General features: G+C 44.9%; 1 protein-coding gene across 1 annotated transcript in view; it reads left to right on the top strand.

Moving 5' to 3' along the window:
- The window catches only part of HEBP1 (heme binding protein 1), a 14,921-nt gene extending 3,840 nt beyond the window's left edge, over positions 1 to 11,081 (top strand). The window contains exons 2-4 of the mRNA XM_015424282.1: positions 7,105 to 7,243; positions 7,396 to 7,576; positions 10,046 to 11,081. Of these exons, the coding sequence (XP_015279768.1) occupies positions 7,105 to 7,243; positions 7,396 to 7,576; positions 10,046 to 10,217 (492 nt within the window). The 3' untranslated portion in view covers positions 10,218 to 11,081. The remainder of the gene's footprint in view (positions 1 to 7,104; positions 7,244 to 7,395; positions 7,577 to 10,045) is intronic.
- The last annotated feature ends 7,967 nt before the right edge of the window (positions 11,082 to 19,048 follow it).

Below are 19,048 nucleotides of genomic sequence, written 5' to 3'. Positions count from 1 at the left end.
CCTCACCCTTTCCAGGTTTCATCCCTCAAATCTCCAGGAATTTCCCACCTGGAGTTGGCAACTCTATCTCCTTCCCAGCCAATCATCAACCTACCTTTATTTCCCCCTCACTCGTCAGCTTTCCATTTTCACACACACACACACACCTGCAGCCTTTTTCATGCTCTGAAGCCCTGACTGCCACAGAGTCCATCATATTCTCCAGGGGAACTGATCTCTGCCATCTGGAGAGCAGTTGTAATTCTGAACGATCTTTAGCCCTCACCTGGAGATTGGCAACAATGGTTTCCCAGGAAGAAGTAGTGTTTCTCTACAATGGGGACCAAAGCAGCTTACATCATTCTCCTCTCCCCCTTTGTCTTGCACAACAACCCTGTGAGGTAGGTAAGGCTGAAAGTCTGTGACTGGTCCAAAATCACCCACTCAGCTTCTACAGCAAGAACCTGGATCTAGCAGACCCTGCTTTGAAGCACTGACTGCATCCCTAGGGCAGTCAACCTCCAGATGGAGCCTGAAGATCACCAGGTATCACAACTGAACTGAACTCCAGACAACAGATCTCCCCCCCCTGGAGAAAATAACTGCCGTGGAAGGTGGGCTGTATGGCATTCTGTTCAGCCAAGGCCTCTCCCCTCCCCAAACCCTGGCTTCCATAGACTCTACCAGAAAATCTCCAGGAATCTTCCTACCTGGAGCTGGCAACCCTAGTCAGGACTGGCCCCAGTGAGTTCCTCACAAAGGCCTGCAAAGGGTTTCCTTTGTCTGAACTAAGCTTGGTTGCCTACTATGGCAAAACGGGCTCCAGTTTACAACTCAGCTGTTTGCCTCCCACCCTCGTCCCGTGGGTGTATCTCCTTAAGTTCACCGCTGCCACTCATGGAATCGTCACTGCCTTTTTAGAGGGACAGTGGGACCTCTCTGGCCAAATCTCCCTATTTGGAGATGGAATCCTCAATCTTTGAGGGATCCCTGGAAAGTTGACACTGTAGGAGTAAGCACACACTATGAACCAACAGAGCATAAATCAACAGGCGTTAAATGCAATCCTCTTTCTCTACACACAATAGTCTCTACTTCTGGAGGTTGTGGGCTCACCTGTACTTTAGCGTCTCTCTCTTGCCCAAGGGAGCAGGAAAACTTCCATTCATTCCCCAGTCCAGCTGACTGTGGAGTGGCTGAATTTCTGCTGCCTCCCTCTGGAACTACAGCTCAATTAAACCTGATGGGGGGACATTTTAAACAAAGAACCACAGCTATCTTACAAACACAGGTAACTGCCATTTCATTACACCTATCAACAGCCACTGAGGGAAGAGTTATTCCCACACAGGAGGCAGGCAGGAGAAGTGTCTTCGTCAAGAGAGAAAGCCGTTCTGACAGGGCACAGTGGCTGAAGGGGCAGGGGAGCAGACCCAGCACCCGGCATGCAGTCATTGGCACACCGTCAGAGTGACAGGTCAGGAAGCCAAAGGCTGTGAGAGCATGTGGAATGTTCAGAAAAGAGTTACATGAAAAGAGGATTATATATAAGGAGAGATGAATAGCCCAGTTTCCGAAGTCTTAAGGCATGTGGAATTTAGATACAGTCAGTGTTAAGTCAATTCACAGTGATCAGTCTTCCTTTCTTGAAGTGGACGGCCAAACAATGTCAGTTGCCTGCTGCTCCACAGCTGCCTGTGTTTTTCTCCTAGTAGTTCTCTCTTTGGCACTAGTTTGGTTGTTCTTGTCTGGCACCATTTGTATCTCAGCCTTCCTCCATGGAATTCAGAGAGCTGGCTTAGTGTCACCTCCGTCGTGAGAAGTAGGTTAGGCTGAGACATAAGTCCAGACTAAATGTGATGGCAGCAGTTCTGTATGTATAAACCAGGGACTTCCCCCGTTATTTAGAAAGAGAAAATGTGCTAAATCAAGAGGGGTGTGGGAGTGGTAGAGTAGTGGTGGTTAGATCCCGGGTTCAAATCCTTGCTCTGCCATAAAGCTAGTCAGAAATGCTCTCTCAGCCCAAGTTACTTCACAGGGTTATTGTGAGGATAAAATGGAGGGGTAATGGTAAAGCTTTCCCTTGCTCGAAAGCTAGTTGAATCTGACTCTAGGGGGCGGTGCTCATCTCTGTTTCCAAGCTGAAGAGCCAGGGCTGTCCGAAGACGTTTCTGTGGTCATGTGGCCGGCATGACTAAATGCCAAGGCGCACGGAATGCTGTTACCTTCCCACCGAAGCAGTACTTATTTATTTACTTGTGATTTCTTGCTTTCGAACTGCTAAGTTGGCAGGAGCTGGGGCCAGAGACAGACGCTCACTCCATATCGCGGCATTAGGGTCTCAAACTGCTGAACTACCGACCTTCCAGCCTGCAGTTCAGTGTCTTAACCTCTGAGGAGAGAACAGTGTAAATATGATAGTGAATGCAGAATGCTCTCTCCAGTTATGGCTTTGTTTCCTGCAGCTCTTCTCTCCACGCCCTTTTCTCCCAGACAGCTCTCTGATGCTGGAAGTGATTGTAGCTTCGAGAAAAACATGGTGTGGGTGTGGGTATAGAGGATTCACCTGAGCATCTCTTTTTGCTTTTAAAAATACACACATGTTCCATGATGGAGGCAATTCTGTGTTTAAACCTGTGGATGTATCATCTTTGGCCCTGGGACTTGTCCGGGGTTACACAGTGAATTTCAGTGATTGATTGAGTTTCAACTCTACGTTTAAGCTCCAAACCCAACTTTCTGGCCAGTATAGTTTACTGAGAGGTGCTTTACCCATTTAAGAGAATGAGGTGATGGAACCCTGAGGTGGCAGAGTGAATCGTACCACTTCAAGCTACAGGTGGGGGTGCCATTTTTAATCCTTCCCCCAGTTAAGGAACAGATTTAATGCAACAGGGTAATAAGTCCTAGGCCAGCCTGTTCTGTTTTCTGCTGATGTGCTGCTTGTAGGGATTCTGCTCTTTCCCACCCACCCCCACAGCAACCCCCTTTCAGTCCCAAAAAGTTGATGCTGGGGGGGTGAGTTACAGTATGTGGACAAAATGCTATGGAGCACAGGGGGCTTCAGGGAAAAGGTTGAAATAGGGCAAAATTGTCCCTGAATTCTTTCTTCCCATAGCAGCACTTCCCTTGATGTAAAAAGTGGCAGGGGGGTGTTTCACCCAGTGTCCCCTTCTCCCTACAGCCCCAGGGCATTTTGTTCACAAGACTCACCTGACTCCCCAGCATCAACTTATTGGTGGTCGCCTCATAGCCAAGACAATAATTGAGGTTTTTCAACGACTTAATGAAATTGCAAATCAGCTTAAAATAATTCAGGATCACATTGGAAACCCTCCGAAGACAGCAATTACAAGCCAAGTAGGAACTTCCTATAGAAGTAGGGAAAAGGAATCAAACAAACAAATGAATTTTCTAGAGAAGAACATCTCGGTAGCTCATCTCTCAAATAGGAGTGAAGATCTTTTATTGGGATCATCTAAGGAAACTAAGACAGTCAGCCAACTAATATTGCCAGTTAATGAAGAGACTGGCTTGACTTGGGAAAAGGAGAAAATAGCTTTAGAAATTATGGAGACCCCTTTAAATTTGAATCAATGGACAAATACTTTGTTTAATTAAAAAAAACTTATTGGTGGTCAAAAGGGAGCGACTGGGAGAGGGGGGAGGTAGGACCATATGCACAAGTGCATTACGTTTGGATCTGGTAGAATCCAACTCTTATGTTCTCTTTTATATGAACTCTGTTATCCACCTTTCCACCAAACCTGATATTTGCAGTGACTTACGAAACCAAGAAAGCTATACAATGGCCCCGGTAACACGTGAGGAAATGGGCTGGGAGAGGGACGGAACGGATGCGCGGCAAATGGGCGCGATCCCACGGCAACATCTGGGAAGCGTTGCCCAGCCGTCCCCGATCCGTCCCTCCCGCCCAAAACTCCGAACCAAAAAAGAACCACCTACCTGGGTGGTTCATCCTGAAGGGCCGCGGCAAGTGCGGCTGTGGGATCGCTGGCGCGTCCTTGCGCCGGCGCATACCGTGCTCCTGGCCGAACTGCGCATGTGTGAGCATGTGCAGTTCGCCAGCCTCCCCTTCCCACCATCACTTTCTCGGCATCTGATTGTGCCAGGGAGCCACAGCGCCGCGGCTCAGGGGATCCATGGGATCCCACCGCGGCGTCTCAACTTTGGTGCTGCTCAGATTAGCTGCGCTTCGCCCGTCGTTTTTCCTGCCATGTGGCAGGGACCAGCATACAGCAAATGATAAATTAAAGCACAAGTGCACCATATTAAGACCCCCTACATGTATACAGAGATAATCTAAGTATAGAAAATAAACATTGTGACTGATTTCACACAAGAGCTGCGCCGTGGTCGCATCTCCCTTTGCCCCGCTTCTATTGGTCAATTTCCCACTTGAAGCCATGTGGCCGCATTTTGACCCGTGGCTTCGCCCGCTTTTCCCCGCGGTTTCATGATCCTGGTTTTTTTAGGACCACAAAACTGCGGGGAAAATTGGGTGAAGCCACAGGTCAAAATGTGGCCGTGTGGCTTTGCGTGGGAAATTGACCAATAGAAGTGGGGCAAAGGGAGGTGCGACTGCGGCGCAGCTCTTGTGTGAAATTGGTCCAAGTTCTCAGGTGTTAGCTGTCTCTCTCACCTGCCTCTCGCAGATGTTTTGTGCCATCTACACACCTGAGAAGGATTTGCTCCACCCCTTCATCCAGGTTATGGATAAAAAATGTTGAAAAGCTCACATAATTAAGATATTATGGGGAACTTTGTCAAATGCTTTGGTAATATCAAGATATATATTACATCCACACCATCCCCTTAAACCACTAAGCTAGTAACCTGATTTTTAAAAAAGAGATAAAAGCACTCTGATAGGATTTATTTTTGACAAATCCAAGCTGGCTTCTTACTAATCATGGCATTCTTTTCAAGATGCTTACAGACTGACTGCTTTATCATCTGTTCTGGTATCTTCCATGGTATCAGGCAGAATGAGTGGTCTGTGGTTTCCTGCTTCCGCATTTTGTAAGACAGGAATAACCTTTACCCATCTGTTGTCTTGTGGCACCTCACCTGTCCTCCAGGATTTCTCACAGATGATAGCCAGAGGTTCTGAGTACAGCAGCAAGTTCTTTTGCTATTTCAGTATGCAGTTTATCTGTCCTGAAGGTTTTAACTCATTCAAAGAAGCCAGGTATTCCCTGGCCAACTTGTTAGCAATTTTGAGCTTCAACCCTCACCACAGATACTACTTCTGCAGAGTTGCACAAAATTCACTTTTGGGAGGTGATAAAGGTAAAATGAGTTGAGTACTTTCATCTTTTCTCTTTAACCTGTTAACATTTCACCATCTTCACTGAGCAGGGGGCCTAACCTCTTCCTTCAGACACAGTAGGTAACAAACCCTTTTTGCTGTTCTCAGTGTCCCTTGTCAATGTTAGTTTTAGCTTTACCAACACTGTCGCTATGGGGGCCAAACTAGGCGATACTGTGTCTCTGGTATTTTTTTAACTTTTCAAAAAATTGAGGCAAAGATCCTCCTGCTGGGAACTGCGGTGAGGGGGAATAAGGGGTTCCTGTCCACTCCATGCCATTTTCAAGAGTTGAAACATTGGCTCTTGAAAATGGCATGGGGGAAGGGAGGACAGGAGCCCCTCAATTCTGCATCCTGTGGTCCCCAGAAGGATTGAACCCTGCAGCAGGGACCAAAAATGAAATTGTGTCCCCATGGTGGACTGAGGAATGCAGTAGTTTGGCCTTGAGTCTGAGCAACTCATCATAGACACACCTACTACCTGCCCCTTCTCCCATTTCTTATGCATGTCCCTTTTGATTTCCACCTGGCCACTTGGCTTCTTAGATACCTATATTGGCTTCTTTAGACAGCTCCCATTTTTCTTCCATCAGTAATACTGATTGTGATTTTGCCTTTGTTAATTCCATTTTTAGGAAGTCTTACTCTTGTTGGGAGTCCTTTAACTCATAGATTATCTAGCCAGGGAATCCTACCTAGCTTTTGTCTAAATTTGTTAAATCAGATTGCCTGAAGTTTGGGGGTCTTATTTGACTCCATCCACCTTTTGCTTTCCATATAATCAAGAATCCCAGCATGATGTGGCCACCTTCCGGCAAAGTTCATGCTACTTTCATTCCATCAACCAAGCATTCCTTATTGGTTCTCATCAAGTCAAGGAGAGCCAGTCCCATTGTTCTTCTCTCCACCTTCTGAAAGATGTAATTGTCCAAAAGTTAATTGGACATTCCATACTTAAAAGAATTTGTCTCCAAACGCATAATGCTGGAGTCTTTGACTGCTAGGTTTCTTGTTATACCTTACTTTTGCCAGCAACTTTTTCCAGCTGCAGTCTTAACATACTGACCTGTTCAAATAGTGAGAGAAAGCATATTTGTGGCCATAAATTTTGTGACACTCCAGAATAATCAATAGCCCAAAGCAGCTTGGATTATGCAGTGTGTGTTTCCCCCCATCAGTGTCTTCTCAGCTGCTTATCAAACCTAGCGTTCTCCCCAGGCACAGGTCTCAAGAGGCCCAGCCCAAAGAAGTTGTTTATCATGTCTTACCATCCGTTCATATTTATCGGAAATATGACAACAGGGCTTAGAGCTGCAGGCTAATCAATATTTTATTGCTTTCCACATTACATTTAAATAATGAAAGCAAATATAAACTTACAAGCAACAAATTATTCTTGATACATTATAGATGCAACTAATAAGATATACAACAGTTTAAAAATCATAGCCTGGCTTGGCAGCAAGTGTGATGCTTGCTCTAGGTCTCTTCCTCAGAAACAGATCTCGGCTTTTCCCCAGAAGGTGTGTGAGATATAATGAATTTTCTTTGTACACTAACTACAGTTTCATCATGATCTTTTCCTGAAAGCCTAATAAAGACCTTGTTTGGGCATATAATTAATGGCTGGAGTTAAGTGGGGTAACTTTTATCTTTTGATGGGCTTTGTCTTTTAATGGGCATTTATTTTAATGTTACAGAGCTTTTTAGTGTTCTTTGTCATTCTGAATCATTAAGAAAGAACAATTGACAAGTCTAACAAAGATATTCCCAACCGTTTGTTTTACTATCAGGATGATGTAGCGTATGAAGAAAGGGAGTATGACGGTGGCAAATTTGCTACTGTTGAGCTCACCGGAAAGCCGTTTGACGAGGCCTTACATGAAGCAGTTCTGAAACTCCTCAAATACGTTGGAGGAAGCAATGACCAGGGTGAGAAGCTTTATGGACGTTCTTGATTTCCCCTTTAACTCATGTAGTTGAGTTGTGAATTTACATCACATGGTGGTGGAGGGGGACTGAGATCTCAAGATCATTGCTGCTTCTGTGATGAAAGGTGGCTTTGTGACCTATTTCTGTTTTAGGAGCTGGGATGGGAATAATGGCTCCCGTGTGCACCACTGTGTTTCCTGGGCAGGATGGGTCATTGCAACAGAAGGTGAAAGTCTTGCTACGCATCCCAAGCCAGTTCCAGGCCAGTCCTCCATTGCCCAGTGATGAGGAAATCCAGATTGAAGAGAGAGAAGGAATGACTGTTTACTCCACGTAGGTTTCCCAAGCCAGGGTTTGGCGCCGGTGGGTTATATGCCATGATACAGACTGGGCACCACTACTGAGCTAGCTGTGAGATGATTGGCTGTCTATAGGACACTAAACAGAGCTCCTAGCTAGCTGAGACAATTAAGTATCACACTTATTTTCTAGCACAAATGAAACAGGGTTTTTAAAATTTCACGGGAACTAAAGTAACCCTGAAAAAGTCAAATATCTGCATTCAGTAGGGTGAATTTCATGGCAATCTTAAAACAGGACTTCATGTTTATTGTGCTTACACTATTGATATTTAGACTGTAAATTCCTTTGGGCAGAGACCAGGTACTCAGCCTTGGTTGCCAGTATTCAATACCAGGGTTCAGCTCTGGAACATGTGAAGCACTTACCTCTCTTGAGGCTCCACAGAGGAACCTCAGGGAAGCTAACATTTGCTCCGGTGCAAACAGTAGGTCACAGGGAAACTAATTCCATGGCATACATGTCATGCAAATCTACACAACAAAGCCCCAGTGCTGGTTCTTTACTTTTTTTTAGCAGCTTTGCTATCAGGGAACTAACATTCTCAAACATACTGGAGCTCAGTTTGGCTCAGGAGCATGACATGGCCTTCCCGCCTACACTGTTTTATCAAGCAAAAACAGCCTGTTTGCCCCACTGTGAAGCTCCACATGGCTATAGTCAGTACACGTGCAGCCCCACAATGGGGCAAACTACCCCCCCCCACAACTGCTCCCCTGACCCGACTCATGTCAACCATATCATTTAATTTGTCCTCTAGTATCAGTGAGACACTTGGATGTTTGGGGTTTAGTTCCTCCCTCTCTTGTTTACTTGTCTTACATCTGTGTGAAGATCTACCCTGTGCCATGAAAGCCCAGGGTTCAAGCCACTCAAGGAAGCCATTCCTGAGGAGCAGATATTTGGTTATTTGAGCTATTCTCAGATGCCACGGAGACCATGGTTGCTCCCTTATGCAACTGCTTTCCATCACTGTCTCAAATACTAAATCCATTAGCGACATGAACAAATGTATTGAGGATTGATAGCCTGTCACTTTCAGTGTGGCAGTCCCTTTAAACTCAGCCTGAGAGAACCTGAATGAATTCTGCCTGCTATGAACACCCAGGGGAGTGATGCTGCAGATTGTAGGGCCTAAGCAAGCCTTTGGGTGTCACTCTCATATCAAGGGAAAGCTGAACTGCATTGAAATTATTGTGAAGAATTCTGCTGTCAAGCGCCATATTTCAAATGTCTCTTTTTGGGGACAGGGGGGTTGGGAATCAACTTTAATTATATGGGCACAGCAAAAAGCTTGTGAAAGACCAGCCTCTGTGGTTCATTCGGAACGTCAGACATGAAATGTCGCATTAGGCCTTTCTCAGCAAATGTTCCTTTTGTGGCAATCAGCTTAACGATAACAGCTTTTTATGGTGTTCTGGTAGATGAAGTTCTCTTGACTGACATTTTCTGAAATTGCTGCTGAAATTGCTGGTTCTAACCCTGACTGACATCTGGGCAAATAGGAGTGGATCTTTTTTTAAAAAAACCCACACACATCCCACAGAAGTCCGACAGATCTCTTTCCACTATTTCCCCCCTGTAGCCAGGGATTGGCTAGATTTGTTGTTTGACAGATCTGATGAATTTATTTTGTGAAGTTTTAGGTAAAAAAAGATGGTAGGACAGGATGTGGAAAAGAATGGGCTGAGCAAATACATTTGCTTCTTGGTGCACTGTACCAGTTTTATATGTTCTCCTGTCTGTCAAGATTTTGCTGATATGCTAAAGGCCTCTTAAGTTGTTGTGAAGACATTATTGCAGAGTCAGAAAGTTGGAAGGGATGAAACCCTACACTGTTCAGCCCTCTCCTCAGTGACTGGTCCAACTGCCAGCCACTCCTTTCTCCTCCATGATTAGGCTACAGGATCCAGAGCACAGTGCACCTGAGGCAGGGCAGGACCAAAACCCTGTTGGTGCCTGAGGCAGGAAATTAGGACCCCATTTACTGGGTGATTCCTCTCCCCAAGTCTCTTTGAAATGAAGGAGACCACAACCATGCCATTGTGCCACTCCTGCTCATCTGAATGGGGTTTGCAGGGGAGAAGTGCCCCAGGGAATTTTATTTAGTATTTATTTACTTCTATTGATTGCCCACCTTTTTTGCTGAGACTGAAGGCAGAATTGCATTAAGTAGATCTGATGGATAGATTTGCATCCAATAGACCAGATTGGACTGTCTCCTAGTCTGTTATTCATACCAGCACCCAGATCTGGTACCTGAATCAGTTGCTGTGCTCAGAAGTCCACCTCCATGCAAAGAGTAGATACATTGCAGAAAAGTGCTTGTTGCCATTAGCTGACCTAATGAAACGTGTTGCTCTGTTTCTTCCTCGTATCCTTCCATTACTCCCTGGGATCAGTCCACTCATCATGAGCCTCCATTTTTTTCTTGTTTCCTAGGCAATTTGGAGGCTATGCCAAAGAAGGGGATTATGTGAATTATGCAGCCAAGCTGACTTCTACTTTAGGAAATGAGGCAACCTTCCATGAAGACTTCTATTTTTGCAATGGCTATGATCCCCCCATGAAGCCCTATGGCCGACGCAATGAGGTCTGGTTATTGAAAAAATAACTATCCAGATGTGAACTGACTCTTTCTCTGGCTTACTGTTGGGGGACAAAGCATCCATGCCGATGAATCAAGGCTGTCCCCATTTCTCCAAATCTAAATCACTGCCACATCAGTAATCCAAAAGAGCCATAATGCTTGCTTAACATGTCCTTGCTGCCCCTTTATGTGCAGCCTCACAGTGTTAGATCCATCTCTCCCAAGGCTGCCCAAGGGGATACTAAGCCAGCTGTGCTTACAAGCCAGCAAAACTGACATCTGTTAACAGATGGTCATTTCCCGCAGGCTTTGCCAACCTGTTACAATTACCTGGAATGGGAGAGAATTTCTGTCTGTAGTCCAAGTCGTCCCCACAGGCCATTCTCCCAAATGGTGCTGGAATAGCTCAGCTGACGTGGCACCAAAAACACATTCACAACGGTGCCTAAATGAATGTTTTAATACTGAAACCAGGTTTAAAGCCATTGAGGTGCAACACTGGCAAACAAACATTTAGGACTGGCAGCATTGAAATGAATTGGAACAATGACTTTGGCAACATGATCCACCAGAACTTGCTGTCATATAAGGGAATTGCTCTGAGAAATTGTGCTGCACAGCATTGGGGGAAGACTCACACTCCTATAGACAATTTGGTCAGTGTGCAGCTACCTGTGGCCTTTGGTCTTTTGTCCAGGGGATAAAGCTTCCCCCTCTTAACAGTTTTATCAGTCCAAGCCATAAGAAGTGATACCGTCACTCTGGTGTACTAGGGGGCAGGGGGACAGCTTCACTCTGGGGAATCTGACCTATCTGCAAATTGTAGACTGTACAACCAGCACGGCACAGAGGATGAGTGCATAGTCTCTCAAGAAAAGATGGGGGGGGTGGGGAGAAGAGCTGAAAATCGGCAGGTCATGCCAAAGAACACATGCAGGCATAAGAGATGCATCGAGCAGTGATGTTGGAGGGACAGTCCTTCAGGTGCCATAGCTCCAAGCACAACCATCATCCTCACATCCACACATCCTCATGAAATAGCTGTGGTTGTGGGGACAGGAATCTCTGGGTCAAACTAGAAAAGATACAGGAGATTTGCGAAAAGAGTTTTATGACATTTCTGGTTTTTTTCCCCTCAATATCAGATGTGCCCTCCCACTGTGGTATGGGCTGAGATGGTGGAGGAGGGAGGAGTTTAACTTTTTCTCTCTGCAACTTAGAGAAAACGTCCCTGATCTCAGTCACCCATCACGGTTGCTATTTGCCCTCCTGGGGCGAAAACAGAGAGAATCTCTTTTTAAGGGAAAATAGAAGTGGCAGTAGATGTCTTTACCACATCTTTGGCACTTTCCCAGCAATTACAGCTGGTGGTTTTAGCGCTGGGAAACGGGGATTTCTTGGCAGCAGAAGTGCTGGAATAGCGTCATCTGGGAAGAGGAGCGATGTCTCTGCAGCCTGCCTGAGCAAACAGCAGTGTCTTGAACGGTTGACTTTAACTAACAGCCAGCATAGCAGGATGGATGTTCCCTGCTTCACATGCATATAATTCTGCTGAATCCATGTCGGCACGAACTGTTCTGTGCATCTCTAAACAAAAGGGAAAGACCAAAGTGTTCATCTCTGTGGATCATGGAGTCAAGTCTCTTTCATTCATTCACTCCTCCCCTGCACACCTTCATTCTTCTCCTGTTTCTCCCTACTCTGCACCTTCTCACCTTTATCTTTTCTTCCCTCCTACAAATTCTCCTGGCTCCATGCCATCTGTCTCTGATTATTGGTTCCTCTGGCCTTTTCCTCAGGCCCATAGCCAGACTTTTTATAGGGAGGGGCCAGGAGTATAGGGGGGAGGGTGCCACCATCCGAAACCTGGGACTCATGGGGTAGGGCCTGACGATGTCCAGTGGTGTCACGCTGAATAGCTGAATTCAGAGGACTCCTTCCCCACACAGCTCGGTATATCCAGCTTGGTATCTCTGGACAATCACAATCAAGAGGTGGGCTATTTAGCATAAAATACAGTAATTTGGAAATTAGCTATGTGCTAAGTTTAAAATGACATTAACTCCTAGTGCCAGATTATTGCCTCCTGTCTCCTGTTTGCATGTGCAGTAGTTACCATAAGCAGGCATGCACAGAAATCTTAGAACAAACCATAGATCTGCAGTATGGCATGCTGTTGGCTCTCTTGGAAAAGTGATTTGCTTACGACCAGACTCTTGAGTCCTTTGCTGATTTAACAAGTGAACCTGCATTCGTCTTCAAAGAGATACTGGAAAGCATAAGACTGGGGGTTACAATTCAGAGTTGCTCGGAAAGCTGAGGAGTCGGGGAGATGGCAATCCATGTCTTATAGTGCCATCTTAAAGCAGAATTACACCCTTGAAAACCCATTGACCTAGACATTCACTTTTCCACTCCTGCCTCCACTCCCATGTACTCCTGAGGCAAATATTTTCTGCAAACAGTGGAGGCAACCAGTGCTCCCTCTAAGCCGTGGAGTCTTGTGAGCAAAAATTCTACTTTGTGAGCTACTGGCATTAAAGTTGTCAGTGAGCAATTTGGCTGCTGCATAAATCAGTTTGCTCTGGATCCATCCTTCCTGAACTAAGACAAAAATGTGTGAGCCGGAGGCTAGAAAACCATGAGCTAGCCACTGGACTCAATTTCTTTTTCTGATGCTTCAGATCAACACGGCTACCCACCTGAAGCGTTTGACATGAAACTCTCCCCAGTATTCTTCATGCTTGGATGGCACAACAGGAAATAAGCTGCTGTTTTAAATTTACAAATGTTGATGTTTTAAGACACTCAGGCTGATCAGTGCAAAGGTGGCTGTCTCTCTTGACAAGAGCCTAGAGAGGAAAGGTTATGGAGGAGAGCAGATGAAAAGGAATTTGGTCAGGAAGGGGTCAACTGGCTCAGCTGCAGCCATCTCGGACCTTCTCGTTTGGTGTTCTTCCCCAGACAATCCAGTCTGACAAAAGCTGCTTTCGCATTTTCCCTTGTAGCTCCACAATGATATGTGTTTGTATAGGTGTCTGAATATGCATTTCCCTTCCCTGTTCAATTTTACATTTCACGTGTGTTTGGCTAAATGAACACTGCAGTCATAGGCTGCTGGGGAATGCGGGGGGGGGGGGGGGGAGAGACATGGAGAGATCAGCTGCTGCTGCACAACCTTTTGGCTTCTGTTTGTTCTGGCACCGTATCTGGAGAGCACTGAAGTGTGTTACATAAATAAATACATCAGAGGTAATCATTTTATAAGCAGTGAAATGAGGGGAGAACACAAAGTGCAGCTGAGTCTTTTTCAGTGGGCGGTGCTGGTGAGCAGACGTTTGTCGGAAAAAAATCAGTCACAGAGAGTTTTGTGAGCTCCACTATTTTTCTCTTGCCTTCATGCTCTTCATTCTTCAGTCCACTCATATCCATGTTCTTTTCATTATGTCCCTGCCAGTTTCTCCCTCTCCATTCTTCTTCCTTTTTTCTTCCTTCTCTTGCCTGTCTCATTGCTGTCTGTAATCCAGTCTCACTTTTGCTCCATTCCATCTCCCCCACCCCATCTTTTTACACAAACACAATCAACCTGGTCTTCCCCCCCCCTCACATGGAAGGGAGAAAATTGCCAGAAGGCTCCAGAATAAGGAAGAGTCCAGTGGGACCCTGCCCTGTTCACACACCTGATACCTCCTGAGATTTGCCTGATTGATAACTGGGTCCTAAATTCCTATGTGTACCTGAAAGCAATTTGGGGTATGTAGGGGTGGTGCTAAAGGGCACTGTCTAGTCATAGAATCACATCCCTATACTGAGAAAGACATTTCAACATTTAGGTTTAATTTGGATTGGAGGAGGAGGGAGCATAGTTCATTTCGGGAATGGTTTCTGCAATAGCTTGCACAAACGGAAAGGGGACTAATGTGACTATCATGGACTTTCCTTAGTGCAATACTCCTCTGCTAGAGCCCTCCCACCATTGGATCCAACTGGAAATTCCATAGATCTTCAGAAAAGACTATTCTGGCAACTTGCTGTGGGCTTTTGCAACAACAACAACAAAAAGGCAAGACCAGCAAGAGGGGTAGCAAGGTTAAAAGAGTTAACTTTGTAGATAATCTGACAAGTAAATTCCAATCAGAAGAATTAGAACATTTTGTCAGAGAGAGGGGAATAGAAGCAAAAGCTACCTTTTCTCATGACAGGCAGTACATTGAGAAGGGAAGGAGACTTAAGCCTTATAACCTTTGTTATGGTCCCTAGTATCCTACTATTAAGATGTGAGTATTGTAGATCATTGAGCTATATAGAGTCATCGAAATGTTGTAGGTGTATATGTTCACACTTAGTTGTAATAGTGTTGAATGCATTAATGTTTATGCTTCCTGGTTTCTTCTGTATATTTGACTTATCTTTGAATAAAATAATAATAATTAAAGAGAGAGAGAGAGAAGTGAAAGAGACACACATGTACCCTCTAGAAGGAAGGCAGGTAACACCACAGAAGACTGGGAGAACAATGATCCTTGAAGATTGTGGGAAATGAGAAGAAACTAACTTATCAATGTTGTCACAATTTCCTGTGCCCATTTGGCAACTGAAAAATTCAATAGCCTATGAAGAGGAACCCTTTCTGCTTGAAATTCATCAAAGAAGATCCACTGGGCGAGGGGCATAGTTCTTGAGAATTTCATCTCAGCTGCATGGGTGGCATTCTGTCTGTCATTAAAATCAATGAAAACAAGTGCAGAATAAAATAAAATGAAGAAGTATAAGAAGAATTTTTTAAAAAACAGTATAAGGAATCCAAAACAAAAATGAATAAAATGTACATGCACTTTCCTTCTGATAGACATAATGACTGTAAATTGATTTACCTTTGGCTTGTTTGTTTAATAAACTTCCCAGTTTAAAGATAATTTAAAGGAAATAGTATTTTCTTTTTCTTTTCTTTTTTAAAGAACAGATTCTGGCGGTTGGTGTGGAAGGCACTGAATTCTGAACTGATTATAAAATGTTCTGCTTGCATAATATGATTGCAGACAGCCTGGGGAGGGGGCTGATCTCTGTGGCCGGGCACATGCTTTGAATCCCCCCCCCGGGTCCTGTCTCCAGGGAAGGGCTGGAAAAGGGCCTGGAGAAGAGCAGCTGCCAGTTGGAGGACTGAAGATAAATAGAGCAGTGGGTTGACTGTACAAAGCAGCTTCATGTGTCTGCCCTGCTTTAGAGTGATTGGCTTGTAGAATTTACCACCATAAGACGGCCACTAGTTTAATTGACTTTAAAAGGAGGTTACACAAAGTCACGAGAGACAGGCTTATCATGGCTGTTAGCCACAATGGCTAAATTGAACCTTCTGTAATGCTCGGAATACCAGTGCTGAGGGCAAAAATGGGGGGGGTGCTTTGGCTTCTGTGCATGGTTGGCCGTGGTTAGTATTTGGATGGGAGGCCACCAGGGAAGACTGGGGTTACTACAAACAACCTTTGCTCATCTTTTGCTTGAAATACCCGTGGATGGGGTTCCCATGAGTTGGTTGTGACTCAACAGCGCATTCTTCTTCTCTGTCCTTGTTGCAGGTAGCGTGAACTCTTAACAGAGATGGAAAGCATCAGTAGAAACTGTGGTCTATCATTTACATTTAAGCACTGGATAATTTTGTACCACAAATCTATTTCTTTAAATAGATGTTGAAATACGGTACAGTGCCTAAATAATAGCTTGAATTTCAGCAGAACACCCAACATATTTGCTAAATCCTATGGCAGGTTCTGAATTACTGTGCAATTTTGAATCTAAATATGGATTTGAAAGACTGTTATTAAGTATGCTTTTTTAAAAAAGAACTGCTTTTTCATATAGGTGTAACTACATACGTCAGAATTAAGTATCATTCTGCTGATCAAACTAGTACTTTAAATGTCAAAATTATTGACAAAGAACCAAGTTGAAATCTGGGGTGTGCAGACCTGTATTCCTTTTATAGGGGTGTTTGTAGGTGACAGAATTTCTGCTGAATTTAGGAACATCTGAAAGGACACCATGAGCTCAACCCTGGTTCATGGACAACTTGCTCCTGGAAAAGGTGAACAGAGTTCCTTTGGGGAAATTATGAGGTGCAGCAGGATGCAGAAGTCTTGAGTGCTCTCCTGTTTCTGCTTGTTACTAGTCTCTAAAATTTGTTCTGGTACATCAATCCTAAGCATGGTTTTTCCAAAGTAAATACAATTCGTGACTTGCTTCCACATAGGTATGCTTAGGATCACAGCCCAATTGTTCATCAGACTTCTATAGTTACCTTCAAGAGTGTACTTATGGCTCCCTTTTTAATTATGAGGACAGAAGGCATCCCAGAAGCCACATTTGCAGTTTAGGTACCTCCACACTGGGGCCATCCGACTGTATACTTTGATAGCTAAATGGAACTTCCGTGTTCAAAGATGCGAGGACCTCTGAGCACCAGATGCTGAGGGCAAACAACTGGGGGGGCACTGGTTTCTTGCCCTGCCTGTGAGAATCCTGGAACATCTGGCTGCTCATTATGGCAAATGGAATGCTGAACTAGATGGCCCCTTGGTCTCATCCGCCAAGACTCTTCTCGCATTCTTCTTCACATGGCTCTGATTTGTGGCACAGGACGCACATCCTTTCTGTGTGACACACATTAGTTGGGTACTTCTCATATGCTTGACGTGCCCTGCTTGTGTGCAGCAGTGCCTGGCTGAAAATGTAGGAAGCTGCCAAGTGAAATTTTCTCTTCAAGGATTATATGAGAAGCACGGAACTCATTACTCCCAGAAAGATGCAAGTATCTCATAGTGGCTTGGGAGTCTCTGCATTCCATGTACTTTTCTTTGAGGTTGTTAACATGCATTTATCTTTCTCGCACATCACAGAAGGTGAGTGACATGTCCTGCTGCCATAGCGTGGCACCCGCCAGGTTCATGTTATTGAAATGCAAATTATGTCCACTGCTTACAATTACAGTATGCAGATTGTTAGCAGCCCTTCAGCTCACAGCATTTCTAGTGCAGTGTTTGATGTGGAACAATTTGTCTTGCCTCGCCTGTACACAAAGTCTACAATTTAATTGTAAAATATTTTCACTTGATAGAGCTCTGTAGAGTTGTTTGGTCTACTTAATCATCATCTGCCACTTGTTTAACTTAGCAGAGGAGTAGATTTCACCATTGTGCAAGCACCTGTTCGGAATAGATATGTACACTAGGAAAATGCATTGCCCAAAACATGGAGCTCAGTCCACGTTCCACTTGTCTATCAGATATAATTTTTATTCAACAAACCATACCTTCTATGAAAACTGAACCAACGTGATGACTCAGTTCTTGTGTCGTGCACATCTGGATAGCTTAGTCCTACTTGCTAGCAAGTACTGTGTGAGCAAAAGAGGACCTCAGCTAAATGTCTTTGTGCCCACAGCCAGTTTGCCACAAACAAGCAACCCAAGTGGTTGCTTATTGCCCCAAATCATCACAGGCTGCCACGGGGGGGGGGGGGATCACAACTGTCATTCCCTGCCCAGCCTGTAAGCTTGGGGCTTTTACAACCCCATGGAGCCAGGCAGGCTGGGATATTTCCCCAGACATCTCTGCAAGTACCAGAGTATTCTGTCACACAGTGGGTGCAGTGCATAATTAATTTATGGAATTCATGGCCTCAAAATGTGGTGGTGTTGGCCGCTGGCTTAGAAGGCTTTAAAATGAGGTTTAGACAATTCAATGGAGGAAAAGTTGATCAGTGGCTATCACCCGTGATGGAGCCTACCTGTTCCGAGGCAGAAGCAATATGCCAGTGAATAGCACTATTTGAGGTGGGCAACAAGAGGTGAGGGGTTTTATCTTTTTGTGTGTGAGAGAGTATTTTGTGTGTGTGTGCCTGGAAGTCATGGTTGACTCCTGGCGACCCCTAGTGGGGCTTGAATGTTTCAGAGAGGTGGCTTACTATTGCCTGCCTCTGCATCCCAGCCCTGGTATTCCTTGGAGGTCTCCCTTCCAAGTACTTGCCAGGGTTGCCCCTGCTTAGCTTCCGAGATCTGATTAGACTGGGCTTGCCTGGGCTATCCAGGTCAGGACAGAGCATGAGGGGTTTTATCTTCATGCTCTGCTTGTAGATTTCCTGGAAGCATCTGGCCAGCTATGGGTGGAATTAGAATGCTGAACTAAGGTGACACTGGGTCTGAACCAGCAAGATTCTTTCTATGCTCTTGGGTTTTCCTGGGAAGAATGATGGCTGAGTGGCTATTTGCTTCGCTGCAGAGTTGATCAGAAGAGGTTTGTACTGAGAGGGAGAGATTTGCTTCAGTTTATCACCACAGTAAGTCTCTACCTTTGCTACAACTTGCTCATTGTTCTGGGCTGTACATAATTTTTTTTTAATTGCCATCCATTCCCTTTTTTGATCCCCTTAACAAGGAGTGTTAATATTAAAAATTACCCCAGAACAAAAGAGGGGTAGGGACTTGGCACCTGTGTGATTCAGCTTGCAAAAACATGCTTGCTGGAAGTATTGTGCAGCCTGTGGCTTGTGCAATAGGGAGGCACCTCTACAGCATCTGACCATGTCTTCCGCCCCATCCTGTACCTCCCAGCTTTTTAAAGATCACCACACCCTGTGAGAGTAAAGTCCTCTCACTGTCTAGAGATGGGGATGCAAAGGTGAGGCCTCCCTCTCCTGACGCAAGGAGCTGCTGTTCTGAAAGTAATGAGCAATTAGCAATCAATCAAGTGGTGCTGAAGAGTCTGGAGCATGTTTACACCAACATAAATCTCATTGGACTGGATCCCAGTGGAAATGCTGATGGAAAGTGATGGCTTGCACTGATTCTCCCTTTCTGAAGA

Source organism: Gekko japonicus, unplaced genomic scaffold, assembly GCF_001447785.1.
Source record: "Gekko japonicus isolate JY-2015 unplaced genomic scaffold, Gekko_japonicus_V1.1 scaffold2498, whole genome shotgun sequence".
Classification (NCBI taxonomy): Eukaryota; Metazoa; Chordata; class Lepidosauria; order Squamata; family Gekkonidae; genus Gekko; species Gekko japonicus.
Note: the sequence above shows the minus strand (reverse complement) of the source record. Positions and strands in the feature narration are given on the sequence as shown.